This window comes from Gigantopelta aegis, chromosome 3 (genome assembly GCF_016097555.1).
Source record: "Gigantopelta aegis isolate Gae_Host chromosome 3, Gae_host_genome, whole genome shotgun sequence".
Lineage (NCBI taxonomy): Eukaryota > Metazoa > Mollusca > Gastropoda > Neomphalida > Peltospiridae > Gigantopelta > Gigantopelta aegis.
The window spans coordinates 38,481,600-38,508,059 of NC_054701.1; the positions used below are offsets into that span (position 1 = coordinate 38,481,600).

At 39.2% G+C, this 26,460-nt stretch overlaps 1 protein-coding gene across 1 annotated transcript in view; it reads right to left on the minus strand.

Moving 5' to 3' along the window:
* LOC121390122 (solute carrier family 13 member 5-like) overlaps positions 1-26,460 on the minus strand; it is a 58,893-nt gene that overhangs the window by 11,919 nt on the left and 20,514 nt on the right. Inside the window, exons 2-9 of the mRNA XM_041521860.1 lie at positions 11,268-11,417; positions 10,619-10,734; positions 10,182-10,309; positions 8,973-9,063; positions 6,268-6,411; positions 2,579-2,710; positions 1,460-1,549; positions 910-1,014 (exon numbers count right to left, since the gene is read on the minus strand). Of these exons, the coding sequence (XP_041377794.1) occupies positions 910-1,014; positions 1,460-1,549; positions 2,579-2,710; positions 6,268-6,411; positions 8,973-9,063; positions 10,182-10,309; positions 10,619-10,734; positions 11,268-11,417 (956 nt within the window). The remainder of the gene's footprint in view (positions 1-909; positions 1,015-1,459; positions 1,550-2,578; positions 2,711-6,267; positions 6,412-8,972; positions 9,064-10,181; positions 10,310-10,618; positions 10,735-11,267; positions 11,418-26,460) is intronic.

A 26,460-nucleotide genomic window follows, 5' to 3' on the forward strand; every position in this document is an offset into this window, starting at 1 on the left:
TCAGTTTCTAATACCTGTATCTAATTAACCTTTTCAATTCACAAAGGCGAGACAATTACATACTAAATACATTCTTTTAGAATATTGAAGTCTGTATGCAATGTATTTCTAATCATTATAATGTTTATAGTAGATGGAACTATTAATTCAATTCGTTTACCGGCCTCGGTGGCGTCGTGGCAGGCCATCGGTCTACAGGCTGGTAGGTACTGGGTTCGGATCCCAGTCGAGGCATGGGATTTTTAATCCAGATACCGACTCCAAACCCTGAGTGAGTGCTCCGCAAGGCTCAATGGGTAGGTGTAAACCACTTGCACCGACCAGTGATCCATAACTGGTTCAACAAAGGCCATGGTTTGTGCTATCCTGCCTGTGGGAAGCGCAAATAAAAGATCCCTTGCTGCCTGTCGTAAAGAAGAGTAGCCTATGTGGCGACAGCGGGTTTCCTCTAAAGTGTCAGAATGACCATATGTTTGACGTCCAATAGCCGATGATAAGATTAAAAATCAATGTGCTCTAGTGGCGTCGTTAAATAAAACAAACTTTACTTTTTTTTTTCAATTCGTTATACATGTAGTCATATATTTTTAACACGTACGAAATTATTAGAAACTACAAACATTAGGACGATGAAGAAGAAAGACGCTTGTCTGCTTAACGACACCACTAGAGCTAGGACGATGAGAAACATATTGAATATACCAACACTGACATTCTAAACAAGAAAATGTAATTAATATATATGTTGTTCTTGTTTTCTTTCTTTTTTAAACTTCTATCAGTTGGAAACAATTTAACAATGGCAGTAAACTGAACAGTCTGTTTTATGTTAAATCACAGTGTAAAGAATTGTGCGAAAAACAAACATCACAGGTAAGTTGTTTAAAATTTAGAAACAAAGAGTCCTACCCTGGTGCAAACAGACTACTCCAGCCGGGTATGAAACCAGGTTTTCTTGTGATCCACAGAAAAGCTAAAATAATGAAATTAATGAGAACGATGACTTCTGCAAATCTGAAAAGAAAAAAATTAAAGAATTCTACATAAATAAATTAAATATATTATATTATAATATACCGTGTGTGTGCGTGCGTGCGTGCGCGCGCGTGCGCGTGTGTGTATGTGTGTGTGTGTGTGTGTGTGTGTGTATATAGAAAACATGGTTATGTATGATGGTTTGGTCTTAAAACTATCCACTTCTTAAAAAACAGAAATGTAACAATTATGTTAAAAAAAATGATGTTTATATAAATTACATCTAGAAGATCTAGATTGTTTGGGTTTTTTGTGGGGGGGGGGGGGGGGGGGTTGGGGTGAGGATGCTAGGGTGTGATTACTGTGCGTAATCATTAGGTATACCGGTATAGTAAGATTTTAAAATGAAACAGGGGCTTATATGCTTACATCCACCTGTTTCATACGTTATTTTGGAATGCAGTGAATGGTAACAGTGACTTACGACATAGAACCCATGTTCTTGTATTCTCTTTCCAGTGCAGACCTCACACCTTCATACGACTTCTTGTTCTTCTTACAGCACTGCAGACATCTTAAAAGTAATAAAATAATTTCTAAATACAGGAATAAAGAAGTTTAAAAAAGAAACAGTGATTAATATTATAATACCGTTTTTATTGTTTGAAAACGGAAATAAGATTCATATAGAAAAATAACCTTGGACAAAACCTCGGGGACAGTTTACAGTGCATGATTTATAAAAAGCAATCAGTTATTGGAATTGTTTTGGGGTTGCACTGAAGTAAGGAATTATGGGGAAATTCCACTGGTGTAGTCAGGTTGCATGCGAGTGCATACCATCACAGATATATATGTGAGTGGCAGTCCTCCTATAGCCAACGCAAGAATTTAACGTCGTCCTGTAAAGAACCTTCTGGGAGTGGCAGTCTTCAGGCGGCGTAAGGGTTAACGTCCTGCAAAATAATCTTGTGAGTAGCAGTCCTCCTACAGCCGACACAAGAAGGATGTAACGTCCTGTAAAGGGTCGCCATTGGGAGTGGCAGTCCTCTCACAGGTGGCGCAAGAAGGCGGCAACGTCCTGTAAAGTATCTCCATTTTGAGTGGTAGTCCTCTTACAGGCGGGGCAAGAAGTATGTAGTATCCTGTAAAGGATGACCTGTGGGTGGAAGTTCTCTTATAGATGAGACACCTGACAGTGATCCATGAAAACAATCACGACTTTGCCAAAATACCCTTTCTGTTCTGCCTTGGTGAGAGATACGGTTTTAATTAACGAAAACGATATTGTCGTTTGCAATGTAAACAGCTTTTATAATCGTAAAATTTCATATTACTTAAATCTTCTTTAATTATCAATTCTGTCGGCAATTCATAATTTAATGTGTTTGTCGACGTTACGGTGTTTGCCATAGCTCCAAGTGCATATTATTATGCGAAAAAAAAAAAAAAAAAAAAAAAAAAAAAAACCCCGGTACATTATCTCGGAAACTAGGCTGTCTGGTATTCCTTATCTTTCAGGTGTCTATAAAAACGAAATGTATATTATCACAGTTACACACAAAAAAAGGAAAAGAAAAAATGTTTTCAAGCAGACGCCTACTTTGACCTGACTGTGTAGATGTAGAGCCAGAGCCAGCAGACGATGAAACACACGCCGGAGAGGGGCACTCCCATTATCAGCCAGTTGGCGAAGTTGATGTTGGCGCCAGGAGCGCCGTACTTCTTGTATAAACTGAAAAGAGAACAACGTGAAGACTTTAAATGTTATGCACGTGCAAGTTATGTATTCGAGAAGTGGCGAAAATTAATTAATATAACACAAAACATTGTATTAACACGAGTTTCAATTTTGAAACGTCTTTACGGGCACGAATGAATGTGCGTATTATTGAAAACAGATACAAAAATAAATAAATAATATATGATACATATTTTATGGTTTTTAGTTTTATTTGATTTATTGTAAATATAATACTTTTAAAAATATTTCTGATAGTCTTTTAATAGTACAATTAGTATTTATTGCTGTATTGTTGTATTATTGCTGTACTCTTGTTTTTATTTTAATCTGTACACAAAGTGAGACATAAATATAGAATTTGTCTGTCTGTCTATCAGTCTGGCTGTCTGTCCGATTTACGTTTAAAATGGCGCCTGATACAATTATATAATGTCAACATCAGATATACTATTGAGAACGTACTAAACATTTACAGTATGTACCAAATACAATAGTCGATTGTCCAACTATCTTACTTTCCATACTCCTTGTTCTAGGATAAAATGCACTTCTTTGTCGCTTCAGGTGTTAATTGTGCCTCAAAAATTTTAAGATTTCCTTTTGCAAAATTTAGAATGTAATATTAGGCTATTCATATCGGTATCCAGAAAAGATACAGACAAATGGAGTCCCCCCCCCCCCCCCCCCCCTCCAAGTACAGACCACGCTATTCCTCTGATTTTCGAGGTTTTGCGTTCAATACTTTTTCCGCTTATCAACTTCAAAAAGTGTGACGGATTTTGGGTTTTTTAATCACCTGATATATATATATATATATATATATATATATATATATATATATATATATATACATACATATATATATATATATACATATATATCACGATACACACATACTGTAACTCCATATCCATGACATACTGTATTTACAAGTATCGTGTTCCGTTTTATGAAAATCGGGCTCTTTGTCTCCCTGATCAAAAGCACTTCATGCCTGGCGTCCTATCTTAAATTCTGACCTAACTGCACCCGCCTTTGACTATGGGGTCCCAGGCCAGATAATTATCTTACCCCATCCATCATCCATTTCCCAGGTTGGGTAACATATCTATATTTATTGTGGGCAAACCCAACACGATGGTGCCGCGATGTCTTGCTGAGGATATCGGTAATTAAATTTTGTGCTGTAACTTAAAGATTTTTTTTAAGCTAGTGCTATTAAAGGGAAATAACTGATGGCGTATTATTGACGCATTTAATAAATTAATAAATTAGTAAAATCTTGTGGAGAGAACAAAATAAAATAATAATTTAATTACGGTTATATGGGGTCGAGCATTCGGTAGAAGCACCAAAGAGATAATTAGTGAGAAACCCACAGCCGCGATTCAATACGCTACTCCTTTCAATTAACAGCAAGGCATCTTTTATACGCCCTATACCACAGTTAAGATAGTACGTACAACAAACTTTGTTACAGTTACAAAAGTTGTAGAACACTGGCTGGAAAGAGATATAGTTCAATGGGCTTACCGACGGGGATCGACCCTAAAGTGACCGCGCACCAGCCGAGCACTTTACAACTGGGTTATATCTAGCCCCTACAATAAGGAGAGAATAACTGGATACTAACGCATGGGAGTTTTCTATTTGTCTGGACAAAATAATCAGATCGTACCTAGCCAAAAATAACTGGGTGGGGGGGCAGTTAAAAATAGAATCGGAAAACATATTACGTTGACTTTCCGCTGAGGGCCCAATGTACTATCTTTAGTGCAGTGCCCCCTGCCCCATCCCTACTAACGTAGCCAGGAATTTTATATAGGGGGCAACACACACTATGTATGTATGTGTGATTTTATAAAATTTAATACAGTAAAAAAAAAAAAAGAAGTTTGATGGGGGAACATTGCCCCCGTGGGTTCTCCCCCACCCCCACCCCCATCCCCACCCGCTACGCCACAGCCCACCCCAACTTCCGTTCCCGTCGCCTATACTCCAGAAAAATAATATCGATACGCAGCTTTAAATATTAACAAATACACTCGAGACTGCAGCTTTAAATATTATATATACCCAATATTATGACTTTAAAGTCGCACGAAGAATTTTGAATGGATGTACACCCGTGAAGCGCTTCTTGACAGTGCATTGTATTTCGATGTCACAGTCACAAAGATCCACAGTATAAATGTATCCATCCGTGACATATAAATCTTGAAAATCGTTCGGGATTATATTTCAGCTAGCGATAATTGCCATGTACACTACAGGTAGTTCTTGGGGACCAGTTGAAGTGCACTTATAATTAAGCTTGACTAGGGACCTACGCGGGTTAAACTATATATATATATATATACATATAGGTGGGGAAGGCGGAATGTTTTGTCCGAATCACTTAATAAGTAGGCTAAATAAACTTCTGTTCAGGTTTAAAGGGGCATACCCTAGTTTTTAAACACTAAGATATATTTTTGACTATTATAGCCGTTTTTGATAACTGAAATCATACTTTACTTAGATTTTATGGTTTAGATTATCAATTTCCGTACATTCGAAGTGCTTTTGGTCTTCCTGGTGTTTTAACTATCACAAAATGTATTTATCATATTTTTAAAAACGCACGTGCGTCTGAGATGTAACAGTTATGAAGTCGAGTTTTAGTCTATTTTTAGACGGTATTTCACCATTTCAACGTCAAAGACTCGTGTTTCACTCAATTGTAATTTTATCCAAATGTGTTACAGGTTTGTAAATTAAATAAATTTAGTGTTAATTTTCACGGGTTGAAACTAGGGTCTGTCCCTTTAAGTTTTGTTTTATTCTGTTTTGTTCTTTTATTGGTGTGTTTCTTGTTTTTTTTATTTGGGGGCAGGGGGTGCGATTTTTTTTTTTTTTTTTTTTTTTTTTTTTTATAAACTATTTCCTTCAAAGTCCATATTTTCTTGGTATTTGGGAACACTGGTGCCTCCTCCCAAACCCCAGCCTTCATTCAACCTATCAGTCACCTACTATCACTCGTCGTACATCTGTGAGACTAACGTTACAAGAAAGAAAACGTAAATATATCGACATGTAGTGTACGTTGCATAGAAGCGAACAAACTATTTTTGTTTTTATCGGAGTGGAGGTGAGGGAGAAAAGCAACCGTTTTCCGATGTGAAAACATAATACATGTACATACGACATTGAGTTTAAATTGACGGGGATCGAATATATGCGCCGATTCTTATGACAACCGACGGTTTACAATGTCATCCGACGGCTCACGACATAATCCGGTGGCTCACGATGTCACCCGATGGCTTCCGACATAATCCGGTGGCTCACGATGTCACCCCATGGCTTACGACATCATCCGACGGCTCACGACGTCAACCATACGACCAATAAATGAATGCCTAGCTAACCACAGTCACAACCAGCACTGCCATAGTCCGTAAAACACGTTGAAAATAATTACCTATAATATGCTAAAACCGGGTTTAGCGCCCCTAAACATTTTCTTTGGGGTTTGCCTCTGAATTGACCTACTATATGAAACGTACATGTCTGCCTGGCCCTTAAGGATGATATTGGGGGGTGTTCCGGTCAGGGTGGCCATCCCTCCAATGTTGGCGGCAAACGCCGTGCACAGAGAAAACGACTTGGCTAGAGTCTGGAACTCAGCGTCTTCCTTGTGGATGTCTATTCTGAAAAACAAACAGAAATTTAAGTTCTGATTTTGTGTAATTATAGGCACGACGAAGCAGAAGTGGGGCCTGGGGGACCACTCTAAAAAAAATAAACACTTCTGAATCAAAAATATTATTGGTAATAAATCATAAGGCAGAGATGAACTTGTAGAATACAGACAATTGCATTTCATCTAGTTTTCAAACTTTTACGGGGGAGTATATCCCCCCGACCCCCCCCCCCACCCCCCGAAACCTTGCTTTGTGCCCTCGATCTCAGTCAGCCTCCCCCAATGTCTACTTGCTTCCGCCATGCCTGAACTAATGTAATAAGCAAGCTTTAGAAAATTAATGTCTTTTGTATTAGTGGTAACAAACTCAGGATCTTATGTCCAAAGATTGTGTAACATATGGGATATGCAGAAAATGAATATTATTCTGTATTAGTAGGCCCGGTGGTAACAAACACAGTATCTTATGACCAGATATTGTGTAACGTATGTGATATGCAAGCTTTACAAAATGAATATTTTTTGTATAAGTAGGTCTAGTGTTAAGAAATCGAAGACAAATGTTCACTGATGGAAAACAATAAGGAGTTATGCCGACACTAACAGCAAAAAATGACTGCAATCATAGGCGTACGGGCTCCCATTTTTGTACGGGGGCAGGCTGGGTTTTGCCCGAATTTAACGAAAATGCCAGAATCTGGATAACAATATTTATTCATATTAGCATTACTGCTGAACAGCTATATAGGGTTACAAGCGAATCACTACTCATTTTTACACACTAGATTGTAACTAATTTTGAAGGTAGAATGATCGAAATAAATGGTAAAAAAAGCCTCAGGTTAGAACATTTTGCCTGAATATCTCTATAATATTTGCCCGAATTTCAGGTTTTGCTCCAGCAGTAAGGGGAGAGTTGCCACCACCCCCCCCCCCCACCACCCCATGCCCTCTGTCTCGCATGCTTAAGACTGCAATCAAAACACCCCTTCTGTTACAGTATTAGGAAGTCAACCATGTTACTGACATTCACTCCCACATGATTACATATTTGTACTTTAGACAGACAGGTTGACAATACTACACTAATGGTGACTCAAATTTGGTTAATAATAACACGTGTTCCCTTCCTTCTTTCTCTCAGTATATATAAATAAAATTTACAATATATGGCCAAATATTAAAACGTTTCATAGGCTAACTACTAAAGTTATATTACATCCGGCCAAATTTGTACATTTTGATACGCCGATACGCCAATACGTCAGTTAATGCTGTTTAAGTCCAGCGTTTTATTTGTACACCAGGACATTATTTTCAATATTGCTCGTTAACAGCATAGGGTATTATTATATGCTCTTTTCCCACTGTCTTAATAAGCGCAAATTCCAGTGGTAAAGCGCTCACCTGGTGCGCGGTTGGACTGGGATCGATCCCCGTCGGAGAACCCAATGGGCTATTTGTCGTCCCAGCTAGTGAACCACGACTGGTGTATGAAAGGCCGATCTGTGGGATGGTGCATAAAGTAGATCCTTTACTAGTAATGGAAATATGTAGCGGCTTTCCTCTCTAAGACTATATATTAAAATTACCAAATGTCTGACATCCAGTAGCCAGTAATGGGACACGATTTTGGTATCTGCCAACACCAGTGACTAAAGCTGTTCATCTAAAGTTTGTTTTGTTTAACGACACCACTAGAGCACATTGATTTATTAATCATCGGCTATTGGATGTCAAACATTTGGCAATTTTTACATATAGTCTATGATAGGAAACCCGCTACATATTTCCATTAGTAGCAAGGTATCTTTTATATGCACCATCACACAGACAGGATAGAACATACCACGGCTTTTGATATACCAGTCGTGGTGCACTGGATGAAACGAGAAATAGCCCAGTGAGCCCACCGACAGGGATCAATCCAACACCGACCGCGCATAAAGCGAGCGCTTTACAACTGGGCTACATCCCGCCCCTCTGCTCATCTGCATCCTGTACGTACTGTTTGATAGACAGGTCACGGTCAGACTTTGTGGTGCAAAATACATCCATCATAATATTATTGGCACTGGTTCTGACACGCGGGTTTCCTGCGCACAAGAGTACTAGTACTAGTACTGTGTCTGTGATGTCATAATTAAGACATACCCTATTTTTTAAACACTAAGGTGTATTTTTCACTATTAAGCCGGGTTATTATTATTATTATTATTATTATTATTATTATTATTTTAATAATTGAAATTAGACATAACTTAGATTTTATGTTTAGATTCACCTTTGTGGTATATCTGAAGTGTTTCTTTCCACCCTAGTGTTTCCAGTACCACGAAATGTATTTTTCATACGAAAAGTACTAATTATGGAGACTAGCTTGAGTCTTCTTTTTAAGTGTATCTCCTCGTTTCAGGGTCACAGACTTTTGTTTCATTCTACTGTAACTTTATTCAGATGTGTTACAGGTTCGTAGATTAACCATACTTAAGTGTCCATTTTCACGGGTTGAAACTAGGGTCTGCGCCTTTAAGGAATACTGGTATACCCGTACCCACTGCTACGTACTTTTCTGCTTCCTTCGTTGCTTCACCTGAACTGTTCTTCTCGTCTGGTGGGTTTACGATGATCTCTAGTTTTATTTCTTCTTCCGGCGCCTCTGAAATTAGTCAGTATATTATATACTTCTACAAATCACACTTGTAAATACTTTGCTTTGTTACAAGCAATGTTACTAGTTTATTTCATTTCATCTTGGTTTTCTAATTTGTGTCCAATAAAAGTTCAAGCCCGCTTTTCTGGGCACAGTCCAGGACAGGTGTTTAGCTCTTAGTGGTCAGTGAGTGAGGAGCTGATATCGTGATCTTACACCTTCCTTCGGAGTACTCTGGACGGAAGCTAGTACCGGGATTACAAACCCAATATGTACTACCCTTAAAGGTGCAATCTCACAGTTGCACAATGGTGGCGGTCCATCAAAACTAACTACTAACGGGGTTTTTTCTATAGCTAATTATAACCAAATAATTTAATTTAATAGTAGGAAAAAAACATATTTTAATGCAGTATTTTCACAGGTCAGACGACAGAATTGTACGTGTTCAATTGATGCGAGCACTTTTATTTGTAATGTTATTCCAGAAGAATAATGTAAACAAGTTTGCAGTACAGTTTTGTGCAACTCGTCTGTCTGTGACGGCCTGATTGCATAAGATTTAATGACACGAGATTCTATAGTCCTGCCCAGCCTCCATGGACAGTGTTTTCTGTAAATAATTTCAGTTTGATTTGACGTAAGAAAATAACAAAAGAGCACTATTTTTTGTGTGGAATTTAAAAAACAATATGTTAAGAAATAAATACAAAATTGTAATACAAACCATAGAAAAAAAAATGACGTTTACTGCTGGGAAGAACTGGGGTTGTATTGAACGCAATTATGTTTACACGACGTGCAAGCAGATTGTAATTTCGATATTTCCGAGTTATTTGTACAAAGATTATGTTTGAGATAGATTAATCTATGGTCATTTATCGGCAATAAATGTAAAAACAGCCAAATGTGGCACTGTAACTTTGAGATAGCATATTTAAAGGCGACGTCACACAATACGAGTGTCTCGTACGAGAATAGCCCACAGTTACAAGACAAAATTACGATTCCATCGGTTGCTAAGCTATCGTGTGGTGTCGCCTTTACGTCAGTTTAGGCCGATGACTGAACTACTTCGCAGCCAAAGCCGGTGGGTAATTGTAGTATAGAAAATAGGTATCAACCTGCGCGTTTGGCCGTTTTGATCTGTTCCAAGATGGCGCCGACGATGGGCATCATCATGGCAGCGGTGGCGGTGTTGCTCATCCACATGGACAGGAACCAACACGGCAGCATGATGCCAAGCATCAGCCTGGAGGAGAGAAAACAAAAAATGTATTCATACAATAACCTTTTAAAATAAACATATAAAACGCAAAGAATATGGGATACGGTATTATCAGGTCTGTAGGAACGATATCTAGAGTTGGGGGGGGGGGGGGGGTGGGGGGGGGGGGGGGGGGGGGGGGGGGGGGAGGGGTTACAATCTCTAGCCAAAGGGGACACAATTTGCAATATAGAGTACGACAAAAAAAACCCGTCATCGTGAGGGCACATTATCCAGCTCTCACCCTGTTCCTGAAAGGCTTGATTCTGTTAGGTATTCTGTTAGCAAGCTCACCAAAGAGGCTCGGGGCCAACCAAGGTCAAGGTCCGTAACGCTAGACGTCGATGTAAGTTCCAGCGTTCGACTGCCACAGCCAGAATGAGGCTTCCCATGAACAACATCAACGTGTCCTGGAGAAACAACAGGACACAATATAAACGTGGCTTTGTCAAAGAAGCAGAATGGCGGCTTTCCGTCAACAATATTAATTTTTGTTCTGACGATTTTACTTTGAACAGCTTGTCCATAAATATTACAACCAAATAATTTCATTTACTAGGAAAGAAATTTTATAATAAGTGCGCCTACTAGGTGGTTATGGGTTTGAAACCTATTAAAAATGGACAGTTCATTTTACGTACTTTGATATATTTTAAACATAGGGTCTCTTACTATAATAAAATTACCACCATCATCATATCATCATCATCAACACCATCATCAACATCAACAACATCAACATCATCATCAATATCATCATCATCATCATCAAACATCATCATCAATATAATCATCATCATCAACATCATCATCATCATCATCATCACCATCATCATCATCATCACCATCATCATCATAACCATCATCATCACCATCATCATCAATATCATCATCATCACCATCATAATCATCACCATTATCGCAAGCATTACCAATATTATACCTTTGAATAGCTGGCACAGACCGTGGTGGCATCCTCTATACCAAACAAGGGAAAGAGGACAATTGGAAGAAGTGATGTCACTGCCAAGGGAATGATTTCCGTCACCCAGAAAGTTCCAATTACTATTACGCAGTACCCACATCGTGCAACCTGCAAAATAGAATATGCCATCAACAATAGAAGCCGATCATAAGCATACAGTATTCTCATCATACAAATTACAAACTACAACATATAATCGATAATCGGTTTCGATCATCATCACACTGTTATCACTGTGTAAACTATAAAATATAGACTAATAACAAATAATCGATATCGGCTCAAGGCCATAATCACTCAATATTTATTTTGTTCAACCTACACGATATAATAAATAATCGATAATCGGGCCCTGTCACTACCACGCTATATTCGTATAGTTCAACCTACAAAATACAACAAATAATCGATAATCGGCCCTAGTCACTATCACACTATATTCGTATAGTTCAACCTATAAATTATAACAAATAATCGATAATCACTATCACACAAATAATCGATTACTGACGTCGACCATTAACACCCTGTATTCATATCGTACAACCTATAAAATATAATCGGTGCCGATCACTATCATACCGTTTTTATATTCTGCAATCTACTTAATACTATAGCAATAATTATTCATAGAATGACCGGCCTCGGTGGCGTCGTGGTTAGGCCATCGGTCAACAGGCTGGTAGGTACTGGGTTCGGATCCCAGTCGAGGCATGGGATTTTTAATCCAGATACCGACTCCAAACCCTGAGTGAGTGCTTAGCAAGGCTCAATGGGTAGGTGTAAACCATTTGCACCGACGAGTGATCCATAACTGGTTCAACAAAGGCCATGGTTTGTGCTATCCTGCCTGTGGGAAGCGCAAATAAAAGATCCCTTGCTGCTAATCGGAAAGAGTAGCCCATGAAGTGGCGACAGCGGGTTTTCTCTCAAAATCTGTTTGGTCCTTAACCATAGGTCTGATGCCATATAACCGTAAATAAAATGTGTTGAGTGCGTCGTTAAATAAAACATTTCTTTCTATTCGTGAAACAACAAAATATAGTATAACATGTAATCGATAATCGATTTTTTAGAAATCTAACACGTGAGTGAGGATAAGATGGAAATTGAGATGGGGATTCTGATGGGGATAAAGTCGAGGTTGTGGATGTGGTAAGTCTGAGGTTGGAGTACGGGGCTGAGATTAGGACTGGAGTATGGAGTTGAGGTTGGGGATGGAATACGAGATTGAGGTTGAGGTTATTGTTTAGCATGGTGAAGCTGGCATTAGAGTTGGGTGCTGGGAGTTAGGGTTAGTATTGACAGCTGGTGCTAGGTTTAATACTGTGGTTGTGGTTGGTGTTGGAAATGTAGACGAGAACCGGGTATTAAACTGAATAAGTACTGATAACCAGACTTTATGAGAATGAATAAATGAAAAAAGAAAGAAAAAATGAATGAATGAATGAATGAATGAATGGATGGATGGATGGATGGTTGGATGAATGAATGTAATGAATGTAATGAAATGAATGAATGAATGTAATAGTGGAATGAATGAATGAATGAATATAATGAATGAATGAATGAATGAATGAATGAAATAATGGAATGAATGAATGAAATAATGGAATGAATGAATGAAATAATGTAATGAATGAATGAATGCATGTAATGAACTTACGAACGAACAAACGAATGAACGAACGAACAAACGAACGAATAATCGAACGAACGAACGAATTATCGAACGAACGAACGACACCCCAGCACAATAAATACATCGGCTATTGGGTGGCAAAGGTGAGAAAGAAAGAAAGAAATGTTTTATTTAACGACGCACTCAACACATTTTATGTACGGTTATATGGAAAGAAAGAAAGAAATGTTTTATTTAACGACGCACTCAACACATTTTATGTACGGTTATATGGAAAGAAAGAAAGAAATGTTTTATTTAACGACGCACTCAACACATTTTATTTTACGGTTATATGGCGTCAGACATATGGTTAAGGACCACCAGATTTTAAGAGGAAACCCGCTGTCGCCACTACATGGGCTACTCTTTCCGATTAGCAGCAAGGGATCTTTTATTTGCGATTTCCACAGACAGGATAGCACAAACCATGGCCTTTGTTGAACTAGTTATGGATCACTGGTCGGTGCAAGTGGTTTACACCTACCCATTGAGCCTTGCGGAGCACTCACTCAGGGTTTGGATTAAAAATCCCATGACTCGACTGGGATCCGAACCCAGTACCTACCAGCCTGTAAACCGATGGCCTAACCACGACGCCATCGAGGCCGGTCAAAGGTAAGAAAGTCTACATGAGCGAAGTAATTTATAAAATTGTGAGCACTCTACTATATATACCGGTAACACTGTCTCTATTTTAAATAACAGAATGTGTTTCAAAGACATTGTCTGGACTCTGAACACTTTAGACATTACCAATTCCGGCTGTCAGGCCTCGAAACAATCGTCACACAAACCCAAATAAAAACTTTGCTAACAAAGGATCTACCAGTATTTTCGCGGTCACTAACCTAACTTATTTCACAGCTTGTTGTAAACAGACGTGCTAACATGCGATACTATCACAAATGACAAACATATGTAACTCAAGGTCGGATACATTTTCACGTTCACATAATCATATTTTACAAAAACTTTGAAGCTGCTGATCCCGGTTGTCATATATATCATGTATAAAGAAAAATATAGGTACACCAGTTTGGCAATGCGTCACTAATGAATGCAGTGTTATTGCAGTACCATATGACTTTTTTGGTGTCCTGTATGCTAGTATAAAAATAAAATATAAAAACCTTTGGAGGAAAACAAAACATTGATCTAAAACATTGCTGTTTTGTTTTTCAGATACAAGGAAAGCATGCCCATAGATGGCCTCTTTCACTGACGTAGCCGTGGAGCAATATGGGGATCATGACCCACCCTCACCCCTCACACACACACACACACACACACACAAACACACACAAACACACACACAACTAATTAAACTTCTCTCCTTTTTTTTTCACGTTATCTTTTATATTTGCCTGTCGTTTCATAACACGAATCATAGACAGTGTGGGTACCCCTCCCAATGTATGTCCACCCCACCACCCCTCCACAGTATAAAACCCTGGCCCATTCACATCAAATATATAGGCCTGTAATAGAAAGTTGATATTTAAAAAAGGTCTATATTTATATTGAGTGTACTGCATAAATATTTCTGAAGTATCCTATAATACTAGTATACTTTAAGTTCACTCATAAAATTAACTTATATGTTTCCAACTATCCATTGGGCTATTTCTCGCTCCAGTCAGTGTACCACGACTGGTATATCAAAGGCCGTGGTATGTGTTATCCTGTCTGTGGGATGGTGCATATAAAACATCCCTTACTGCTAATCGAAAAGAGTAGCCCATGAAGTTGAGACAGCGGGTTTCTTCTCTCAATATCTGTGTGGTCCTTAACCATATGTCTGACGCCATATAACCGTAAATAAAATGTGTTGAGTGCGTCGTTAAATAAAACATTTCCTTTCCTTTCCTTTGTTTCCGACTAATACAAACGCAAGTCGGTTTAGGATGTGAGTGTCGAGTTTCTTCTTGTAGCAGTTGTACCAGTGACTAACATGTAAGTTTAATGTTATGAATAAACTCGAACATGATACAACTAAATGTCTGTAGCGTCAGATTTAGGAAACTAAGTGTATTTTAGTGACTTTACTTGGCTATCGTTTTGTTGTCGAATAAATGACAGTCAGTTACATAAAGTACTGTTTGGCCTTGTCACATAACCAGGACAGGGTTAGAGGACGCTCGGGCTAGAGGTCAAATAAACAGACGACAGAAAGACAGACTCACGCCGCGCACACAAAATATATAATACACGGCAAAAACACACAAGGCCTATGTTACTGAATTACGAGAGACAAAAATAAAATGAAACATGATCAAAAACACGAAAACAGGATACTTACACAAAATACGATATCCGATATCGGGTTAACATAATTTATATTTATATATTTTTTACACACATGACTTTACAGAGCATGGCATTTGATACACCAATACAAGGGCACTGACTGGAACGGGGTTTAAAAAAAAACCCTAAATGGTTTACTGAAGGGGGTCAGTCCTAAAAGGGCTCGTGTCTGTATATTCAATGTGTTTCTGGTCGTTTTAATATTTGTAAGAAGCCCAAACTAAATTATTTTTTAGAAAATAAAATGAAATTTAACCTAGTACAAATACTAGAACGATCACAAACACGTTTAATATACAGCCGCTAATATTTTATGCAGAAAAATATATTTGATATGTAATTAGTCGTCAAAAAGACTGTTAGTCGTTAACATCTTTAAAATTGCAGCAAACTCAGGAATGTCCCTATAATAATAACATTAAGTTTTTAAAAACCTTAATACTCAATTGTTGAACAGGTCTAAAGAAAACGGGGTGGGAGGGGGGATTGACATGAGAACAATAATAATGCTTTATATTGAAAAAAAGCCTTTAAAATAGCCAAAAGATATAATCTAAAACATTGCTATTTTTTGTTTAATGACACCACTAGAGTGCTATTTCCTTGGATGCTTAAACATTGTATGTTTGAGGCCACCAAAACTAAACATTTCTGGGGCTCCTATTTATATTCCGACCAACGGCCGTTGGGTGCGGGGGTCCAGGCATTTTCGTACCCCCCCCCCCCCGACCCACCTGAAGATTATATTGCATTTCTTCATCCATCCCCCCCCACCCACCCACCCCACCCCCCGCTGTCCTGGACACACGCCTCAGTTATCTGGGCTGTCTGTCCAGTACAGTGGGTTAGTTGGTTAGTTGTTAGTAGTTAGTGAAAGAGAAGAGGGTACAGTGGTCTTACACCTACCCATTGAGTCGTTAAAACTCGCTCTGAATGGGAGCCGGTACCGGGAGGCGAACCCAGGCTTAACCACTACACCACCGAGGCCGGTCACTGAACCCTTCAAACATCGATACGTTATACGGGCCTGCGAAAATCTCTCTGTTTTATTTAATTGTTACCTAATAACCTGTTAATAACCGACGAGTCGCGATATCGTCGCTCAACAAACACTGGTCTCCTCCCTCCTTCCTGGCCTCAAGAGCAAAACAAACTCTGATGTATTGAGGTGGTCAGGATTATTACAAAAGCCGGATTCACACGACGTGACCGCGCTGAAAGACTATCGCTCAAGGTCAGGTGTCAATGGCAGGACATAGTATCAGTACTGTAAAACCCAGGCCTCTGGGCGACGAGGGTATTTCTAGAGAGAAAAACAAACATAATATTTACACTGCGACAAGACCTACTCGAAATAAGTGTGGGAAACCCGCATATGGCATGCATGTTCCTCGACACGAATAGTGTAGATGATGTACAGACAGACAGACATGCAGACAGATAGATAAATAGAACTGTCAAACATACATACATACACAGTGCATACATACATACATACATACATACATACATACATACATGCATGCAGTTTGTTTTGTTTATCGACACCACTAGAGCACATTGATTTATTAATCATCGGAATCAGCTATTGGATACATACATATTGACTGACTGACTAACTAACTAAAAAGCCGACAAACACACACACACACACACACACACACACACACACGAGAGAGAGAGAGAGAGAGAGAGAGAGAGAGAGAGAGAGAGAGAGAGAGAGAGACAGACAGAGAGAGAGAGAGAGAGACACACACACAGAGAGACACACACAGAGACAAACACACCCAGAGACACACACACACACGACACAGACACATACACACACACACACACACACACACAGAGACACACACAAATACATACACACACACAAACACACACACACATACAAACAGAGAGGGAGACGGACAGAAACACAGAGATATGGAGGGAGATACAAAAAGAGATAGAGAGAAAGACAGAGAGAGAGAAAGACAGAGAGAGAGTGAGAGACAGACAGACAGACAGACAGAAAGAAAGAGAGACAGACAGACTGACAGACAGACAGGCAGGCAGAGACAGAGGGAGGGAGGGAGAAAGAAACTGCTTGAATGACTGACATATATATATATATATTATTGACAAACTGAAAAATAGGGGAAAGAGGTTGTTTAACGACACCGCAGCACATTAGTTTCTAACTATGTTTATTTCCACACTTTGTCTACAAAATGAGAAAGGAAACCTACCGCTGCCACAGAGGTTACGCATAAACATCTAAAAAACGATATGTACTGTGCTGCAAAACAACAAATAACTACAAATGTCATGTACACACATGTATAATATTTCACGTACTATTACTAAACAATGTACTACGTAATAAACAATGCATGTTAGCAAGTATAATGCTGTACATGTTTGTGCAGCAAAGTAATAGCATGCATGTAGAAAAATAGAAAAAAAATCTATGTACACAGTCGTTCCGTGCAAGAACATGTGTGCATGCATCTGCAACGCAAGTTAGATTTTTCGTACACAACAATGAATAAGAACGCAGTACTAAATACTTCTAGTACATATTGCCAGATATGTACACGGTATGGATGTGTATTATGAAAGGAATGCCAGTCGCACAATAACGTTTTCGTCTCATTACGAGTGTAAATTATTCCCAAGGACAGAGCACATTGGGCGCATCCTGTTATATCAGCGTGTTTGCATGCCAAACACGTGTCTGTGGACGGTGATGGCGTTATGATTTTTACAGCCAGACAAACGACTATTTATTCTAACTCCATTGTTGTGGCATAAGCACTGATTAAGTGGTACTCTTCATGTTAGCTTTTTTATCGGGTTTTCAGCTCGTGTAGAACTCTGTACAACTAGTTAAAAAACTAGAACTAGCAAATATTTATGTGAATATGAGAAAACAGTCTGAGTGTGGCTTTAAAATAAAAAAATAAAAAAATGTAGGCATTGAAATTAAACTCAGTTAGTTTTGCTTAACGACACTACTAGAGCACATTGATTTATTTATCATCGGCTATTGGATGTGAAACATTTGGTAATTTTAACATATAGTCTTAAAGAGGAAACCCGCTACATTTGTCCATTAGTAGCAAAGGATCTGTTGTATGCACCATCTCACAAACAGGATAGCACATACCACGACATTTGTTGTACCAGTCGTGGTGGACTGGATGGAACGAGAAATAACCCAATGGGCACACCGATGTTGATTGATCTTACACGTTTGAATAATTTTATTTGATGTACATCATTATTATGACGAATGTGCCATTTTGTCATTTATTTACTTATATTTTTTACAATGTACCTCATATGCCATTGAATTATAATACTGACTTAGTTAGGATTTTATATTGGGGAGGGGGCAACACACTATTAGTGGAAACACACACTATGGATGTACATTTATGTATGTATGTATTGATGTATGAATACCTACCTGTTACATACATAGACATTAACGCACTGGCGCAGGGGATAATTAAATCCTTTCTGGCCTCACAAATTGTCCCATGTCGTTGCTTGGACTCGAACCTGTGGCACCGAATCGCCTGCAAATTGCAAGACTAACCACGATGCGCTCTGAACTATTGAGGCATCATCCATAAAAAGTATGTATGTATTTTTGTATGTATTGATGTATGAATATCTATATATTGTATGTATGTCGAGGTTGACTATTACATACATAGATATTAACGCACTGGCACAGGGGATAATTAAATCCTTTCTGGCCTCAAAAATTGTCCCATGCCGTTACTGGGACTCGAACCTGTGGCACCGATTCGCCCGCAAATTGCAAGACTAACCACGATACGCTCTGAGCTATCGAAGCTTCCATAAAAAAGGAAGTTTCTTTAACTCAACCATATGCATGGGGCCTACAATCTACGCGGTCGATCCCGCTTACGTGCATGAAACAGTGGGCAGACCTGGCTCTGGCTAGTATGTATTGATGTATGAATATCTATATATTGTATGTATGTCGAGGTTGACTATTACATACATAGATATTAACGCACTGGCACAGGGGATAATTAAATCCTTTCTGGCCTCAAAAATTGTCCCATGCCGTTGCTGGGACTCGAACCTGTCGCACCGATTCGCCCGCAAATTGCAATACTAACCACGATACGCTCTGAGCTATCGAAGCTTCCATAAAAAAGGACGTTTCTTTAACTCAACCATATGCATGGGGCCTACAATCTACGCGGTCGATCCCGCTTACGTGCATGAAACAGTGGGCAGACCACGCACTGGCACAGGGGATAATTAAATCCTTTCTGGCCTCAAAAATTGTCCCATGCCGTTGCTGGGACTCGAACCTGTGGCACCGATTCGCCCGCAAATTGCAAGACTAACCACGATACGCTCTGAGCTATCGAAGCTTCCATAAAAAAGGAAGTTTCTTTAACTCAACCATATGCATGGGGCCTACAATCTACGCGGTCGATCCCGCTTACGTGCATGAAACAGTGGGCAGACCTGGCACTGGCTAGTATGTATTGATGTATGAATATCTATATATTGTATGTATGTCGAGGTTGACTATTACATACATAGATATTAACGCACTGGCACAGGGGATAATTAAATCCTTTCTGGCCTCAAAAATTGTCCCATGCCGTTGCTGGGACTCGAACCTGTGGCACCGATTCGCCCGCAAATTGCAAAACTAACCACGATACGCTCTGAGCTATCGAAGCTTCCATAAAAAAAGGAAGTTTCTTTAACTCAACCATATGCATGGGGCCTACAATCTACGCGGTCGATCCCGCTTACGTGCATGTAACAGTGGGCAGACCTGGCACTGGCCAGTATGTATTGATGTATGAATATCTATATATTGTATGTATGTCGAGGTTGACTATTACATACATAGATATTAACGCACTGGCACAGGGGATAATTAAATCCTTTCTGGCCTCAAAAATTGTCCCATGCCTTTGCTGGGACTCGAACCTTTGGCACCGATTCGCCCGAAAATTGCAAGACTAACCACGATACGCTCTGAGCTATCGAAGCTTCCATAAAAAAGGAAGTTTCTTTAACTCAACCATATGCATTGGGCCTACAATCTACGCGGTCGATCCCGCTTACGTGCATGAAACAGTGGGCAGACCTGGCACTGGCTAGTATGTATTGATGTATGAATATCTATATATTGTATGTATGTCGAGGTTGACTATTACATACATAGATATTAACGCACTGGCACAGGGGATAATTAAATCCTTTCTGGCCTCAAAAATTGTCCCATGCCGTTGCTGGGACTCGAACCTGTGGCACCGATTCGCCCGAAAATTGCAAGACTAACCACGATACGCTCTGAGCTATCGAAGCTTCCATAAAAAAGGAAGTTTCTTTAACTCAACCATATGCATGGGGCCTACAATCTACGCGGTCGATCCCGCTTACGTGCATGAAACAGTGGGCAGACCTGGCACTGGCTAGTATGTATTGATGTATGTATGTATGTATGTATGTATGTATGTATGTATGTATGTATGTATGTATGTATGTATGTATGTATGTATGTATGTATATATGTATGTATGTATGTTATGTTATGTTATGTTATGTATGTATATTGGGGGGGGGGGACAAACCACTATTGGGGGGCTAACCCAAACTATGTATGATTTTATAAAAAAGGTTGATTGGGGGGGGGGGGGTCATTGCCCCCGTACCCTCTCCCCTCCCCTCGCTATGCCACTGAATTACGGTCAGAGTGTAAATAAAGTTCAGTTCAGCTCAGGTACGTCCCTCCCTTCTTTCTTGCTTTTGTAAAATGCACTATTAAGGATTAAAATCGGACCGTATTACACTGCTTAGAAAGTATGTATTTGCACACCCGTTGCAGAACAAGCTGGCGGCTTTTTGATTTATAAAATATACACTGCACGTGCACAGCCCGGGACTGACGCACTGTGCAACGGGAACGAAGGAAATGTTTGATTTAACGACACACTCAACACATTTTATTCACGGTTATATGGCGTCAGACATAATATGGTTAAGGGCCACACATATATTGAGATAGGAAACCCGTTGTCGCCACTTCATGGGCTACTCTTTTCGATTAGCAGCAAGGGATCTTTTGTATGCACCACCTCACAGACAGGGAGATACATACCACGCCCGTTGACATGCCAGTCGTGGTGCACTGGCTGGAACGAGATGTCAGTGGTGGTGGTGGTGGTGGTGGTGGTGGTGGTGGTGGTAAACTATTGTTAAATATCCCGATGGATAGGTGCAGTATTTCACAAGACTACTTTGAAATAAATACTTATTTGAATTGGCTTTGATTAAGAAAGGAAATGTTTTATTTAACGACGCACTCAACACATTTTATTTACGGTTATATGGCGTCGGACATATGGTTAAGGACAACACAGATACTGAGAGAGGAAACCCGCTGTCGCCACTTCACGGGCTACTCTTTTCGATTAGCAGCAAGGGATTTTTTATATGCACCATCCTATAGACAGGATAGCACATACCACGGCCTTTGATGTACCAGTCGTGGTGCACTGGCTGGAACAAGAAATAGCCCAAATGGGCCCACCGACGGGGATCGATCTCACACCGACTGCGCATCAAGCGAGCGCTGTACCACTGGACTACGTCCCGCCCCTTGGCTTTGATGATGCAGCAGTTGCATATTTAAACACTAGTCCCCTAACTTTGAAGATCTTACACCAAAGACTTTAATGAAGTCCAGAATTTAACGTAATGCTATTTGAATGGCGTTGCCATGACGTTAAAGTCTGGACTTTATTAAAGTCTAGACTTTAAGGTTTATAAGCACGGGGCCAGGACCGTGCTTTACTGGCTAGTGAGAGAGAAGTGAGTGTAGGGGCCTTGCACCTACCCAATGAGTCATTACAAATCTAGGTGGGAGCCGGTATCGGTATGCGAACCAAGCACCTACCAGCCTTAAGTTAACCAGCGATATACAACCGATGCTGTTATACGTTTTTGAACCTTAATTGGATGTTTTATAAATCGGAGAAAGCTACTGCGTCAATGACAGGTTCGTCTTATGTTACCTGTTTTACTGCTGTCAAAATAAAGGAAATGAATACACTGTTTAATCAATCAACAGGTGTGAAACAGAGGACAACCATAAATCATACCTTGGATGAACGACAGTCGGCGATATGATGGAGTCTTGATATTATATCTCCAGACACATGTGTTCGAGACTAACTATAAAATTGTCTAGTTAGTTGTGCAATTTGTACTTTGAGTTAATTAATTTGACGTCTTTGTCTTCAGGGTGTATTCCACCAAATCAAATCATATAGACGACAATAATAACATATATGATTGTGGGTAAAACTGCTAAAATGTAGCATTTTAGTCGTTATATATACACCATAGATAACAATACTACCACTTCTCTCTCAGAAACAAAATGAGGAGTAAGCTACTCGTTTCGGACATAGCAGGAAGCATTAGCGTACGAAACAGGGGAGCGAGAGGGGGTCAACTTCTCCCCTAGTGCTGGAGTAAATTCGGAAAAAGCAATAGGGAATTATTATGTATTTACATCATTCTACCCGTAAAGGTAGTTGTAATCCATGTCATAGTGTGCAGTAATTCGTTTCTAATCCTATAGAACTGTTTGACAGTAATACTAATATGAATCAATGTTTGTTTCATTCGGGCAAAAAAAAAGAAGATTTGCCTCCCCCCCCCCTACAAAATGGGAGCCCGTACGCCTATGATAGGAAGCAAGCAGCCTTGACTCCCCCAAATTCTGCACACAATTTTGCATTTTGTTTACAGTTGAACCTCGCACATGTTTCAAGCACAATAGTAGCTGATACACTGGCATTCTAGTTGCCGAGGTAAAAGTAAAGTAAAGTTTGTTTTATTTAACGACGCCACTAGAGCACATTGGACGTCAAACACATGATCATTCTGACAATGTTTTTTTAGAGGAAATCCGCTGTTGCCACATAGGCTACTCTTTTACCACAGGCAGCAAGGGATCTTTTATTTGCGCTTCCCACAGGCACGATAGCACAAACCATGGCATTTGTTGAACCAGTTATGGATCACTGGTCGGTGCAAGTGGTTTACACCTACACATTGAGCCTTGCGGAGCACTCACTCAGGGTTTGGAGTCGGTATCTGGATTAAAAATCCCATGTCTCGACTGGGATCCGAACCCAGAACCTACCAGCCTGTAGACCGATGGTCTAACCACGACGCCACCGAGGCCGGTAGTTGACGAGGTGGGAAATAGCCTAGTGGTAAAGCGCTCGACTGATGTGCCGTCGGTTTAAGATCGATCCCCGCTGGTGGGCTCATTTGGGATATTTCTCGTTCCCTCCAGTGCACCACGACTGGTATATCAAAGGCCGTAGTATGTGCTGTCTTGTCTGTGGGATGGTGCATATAAAAGATCCCTTGTTACTTTAAAAAAAACTGTAGCGGGTTTCCTCTCTAAGACTATATGTCAAAATTACCTAAATGTTTGACATCTAACAGCCGATGATTATTAAACCAATGTGCTCTAGCGGTGTCGTTAAACAAAACAAATTTTAACCTTTTCTAGTTGAAAGTAAATCACGGGAATATACTAGCCAGATGAAACAATATTTCATGACAGCTATAAACCCTTTCACATTCGTCGCCAGTGGCAGGGCTGGAAGCATTAACTGTGCAATGTAAAGTGGGTGCACTTCGAACTTTGACCAGCTCAGATTCTGTTTGGTGAACAGTGCCTGCTAACTTCAGGTCTTTTTAAAAATAAGGCTATGTTGCTTCTGTGTATAAAGTTAACATAATCTTCAAATGACTATTAATCTATTTGGACATGTCACGTGTATGTAACGTGCATTTCTGGTTCCTCTTCATACATTACACCAAGGAGGGCCAGATGGATAAAATGAACCCAGAGTGCTGTTTAAAAAAGTCACGCCTACAAAAGTATTTATATCAAGGATCACAACATTTGTGGATATCTTTGTCAACAAGCTGCGGGAAATTTATAGGCAGCGTTTAAAAGTTATGCCCTTGTAGGCTAATGACAAGCAGTGCTTGGGTAATAGTTGGACATGAACCTAAGGTGGATATTATTGTTATTTGTAACATCCCAGATATTTAAAATAAGACTGTGCAACACTAAAAAAAAACTTTGTTCTGTTTCACGACTCCACTAGAGAACATCGATCATTAATCATCGGCTATTGGATGTCAAACATTTGAAAAGTTTGGCATATAGTCTTAGAGAGGAAACTCGCTACATTTTTCTATTAGACCAAAAGGATATTTTAAATGCACCACATACAGAATAGAACATACCACGGTCTTTGCTATACCAGTGGTGGTGTACTGGCTATGTGTAACACGTGATACTATTTCATACAACCATACAACCATACAACGATAAAACAATAAAACGATGGCAACGGCAGCAACAACAGCAACAACAACTTGTACTTTTAGAAATAAGCACATTTTTGCATCTAAGATACATACAATTTTGTAATGCTTTAAACCCTAGTTTATAAACACTGCAAAATATGTTTCACTATTAAAGCCATTTTTTGATAATTTAAATTAGAAGTACTTATATTTTGTTATTTAGATTTTTTTTTTTTTTTTTACACTTGACGTGTTTCTGGTTATCTAAGTTTTTGTAATGCCCCAAAATCCAATTTTTCATAATTCTAAAAACTTGCGTTCATCTGAGAAGTAATGGTTATAACTCTAGTTATTTTTAGATGGTATTTCCCTGTTTAAATATCACAGACTTTAGTTTCTCTTTGTTATGACCGTATCCAAATGTGTGTTGCAGTTTTGTAGGTAACTAAATTTAGTATCTATTTTTACTCTCTAAAACTGCACCTTTAAGGTCCTAGTCTGGCCATATATATCTGGTTAGATGTTAGTGAGAGAAAAGATTGTGTGGTGTAGTAGCCTTCAACCCCCTCAACTGAGATCAAGAAACTAATCATTCATGTAAGGGTGGAGCCGGTATATCACAAATAGTTTCCGCGAGGATTCCATTTATACTATTAATAGTGTGTTTGCAGCTATACATCTAACGTACAAATGAGTGATGAATGATTAAAAACATAAAGCTGTAAACTAAACGGTATCTATGTAGTGTGGTATTCTGTTAATTACAATGTGCTAAATGGTTTATGTACAGGGTGCTGAATTTCACTTTGCTAGACACTACACAGAATGTAAAACTAAGATAGAAATCCAAAACAGCGCGGTGATTTTTAACAATAAATAGTATGTACTGCTATTCGATTGCTGTATTTACTACTCCGCAATGTCATATAGTTCTCAAAGTGAACACGTACTTTTAATTTGATATAAGCGAAAGGGCACCCATTTCTGCAGGGAGGGGTTGGGGGGGGGGGGGGGGGGGTGCAGACTGTTTTTTGCTCGGAACGAAACTGCTCGAACCTGGTTAACAACGTTTATTCATATTTACTTGCATTACTATTATTACAGGTTTTATGATCCACTACGGATTTTTATAAGGATTACAATTTATATTGTGAGCAAAATTATGGAAAAACCTAGAGTGAAGCCATCTTATTTTGTCTGAACATTTCCATCATCGTTTTTGCTCGAATTCGTACCTACCTACCCCCACAACCCACCGTCTTGTACTCTTAAATGGTAGTACTCCACCAAATAGCATCTCCGTTGATGCAAAGTTTGAAGTGACCCGAACTTTTAATTGAGGAGTTAATGCCATTGGTGATAAATATGACATTGGTTGTTTGCATAAAGTATAGTTTTATTTAGGCAATAAATACATGCAGTTTTATTTTATGTAGTATCAGTTTGTCAGGTACACTTGTGCTTGAAACATACAGGGGGTATCTGTAAACCTAAGCACTACCACTTTGTGCGGAATTGACGGTGGTTGTAACAAGATCCTGTTATCTCGAAAATGAGCCATGAAAGGTGTCACTTTATTCAGTTATTACTTTGGGTTAGGTGTTGCATTATTCATACCTATGGTCATATTTTAGATGATACGTTTGCATATAGTAGTTCCAGACCAATATCTTAATACTGTAACGTATAGGATTTTATTTGTTATATACAAAAGTAGCACACGCTTTGTTTAACGACAACACTAGAGCATTTCGATTTATTAAT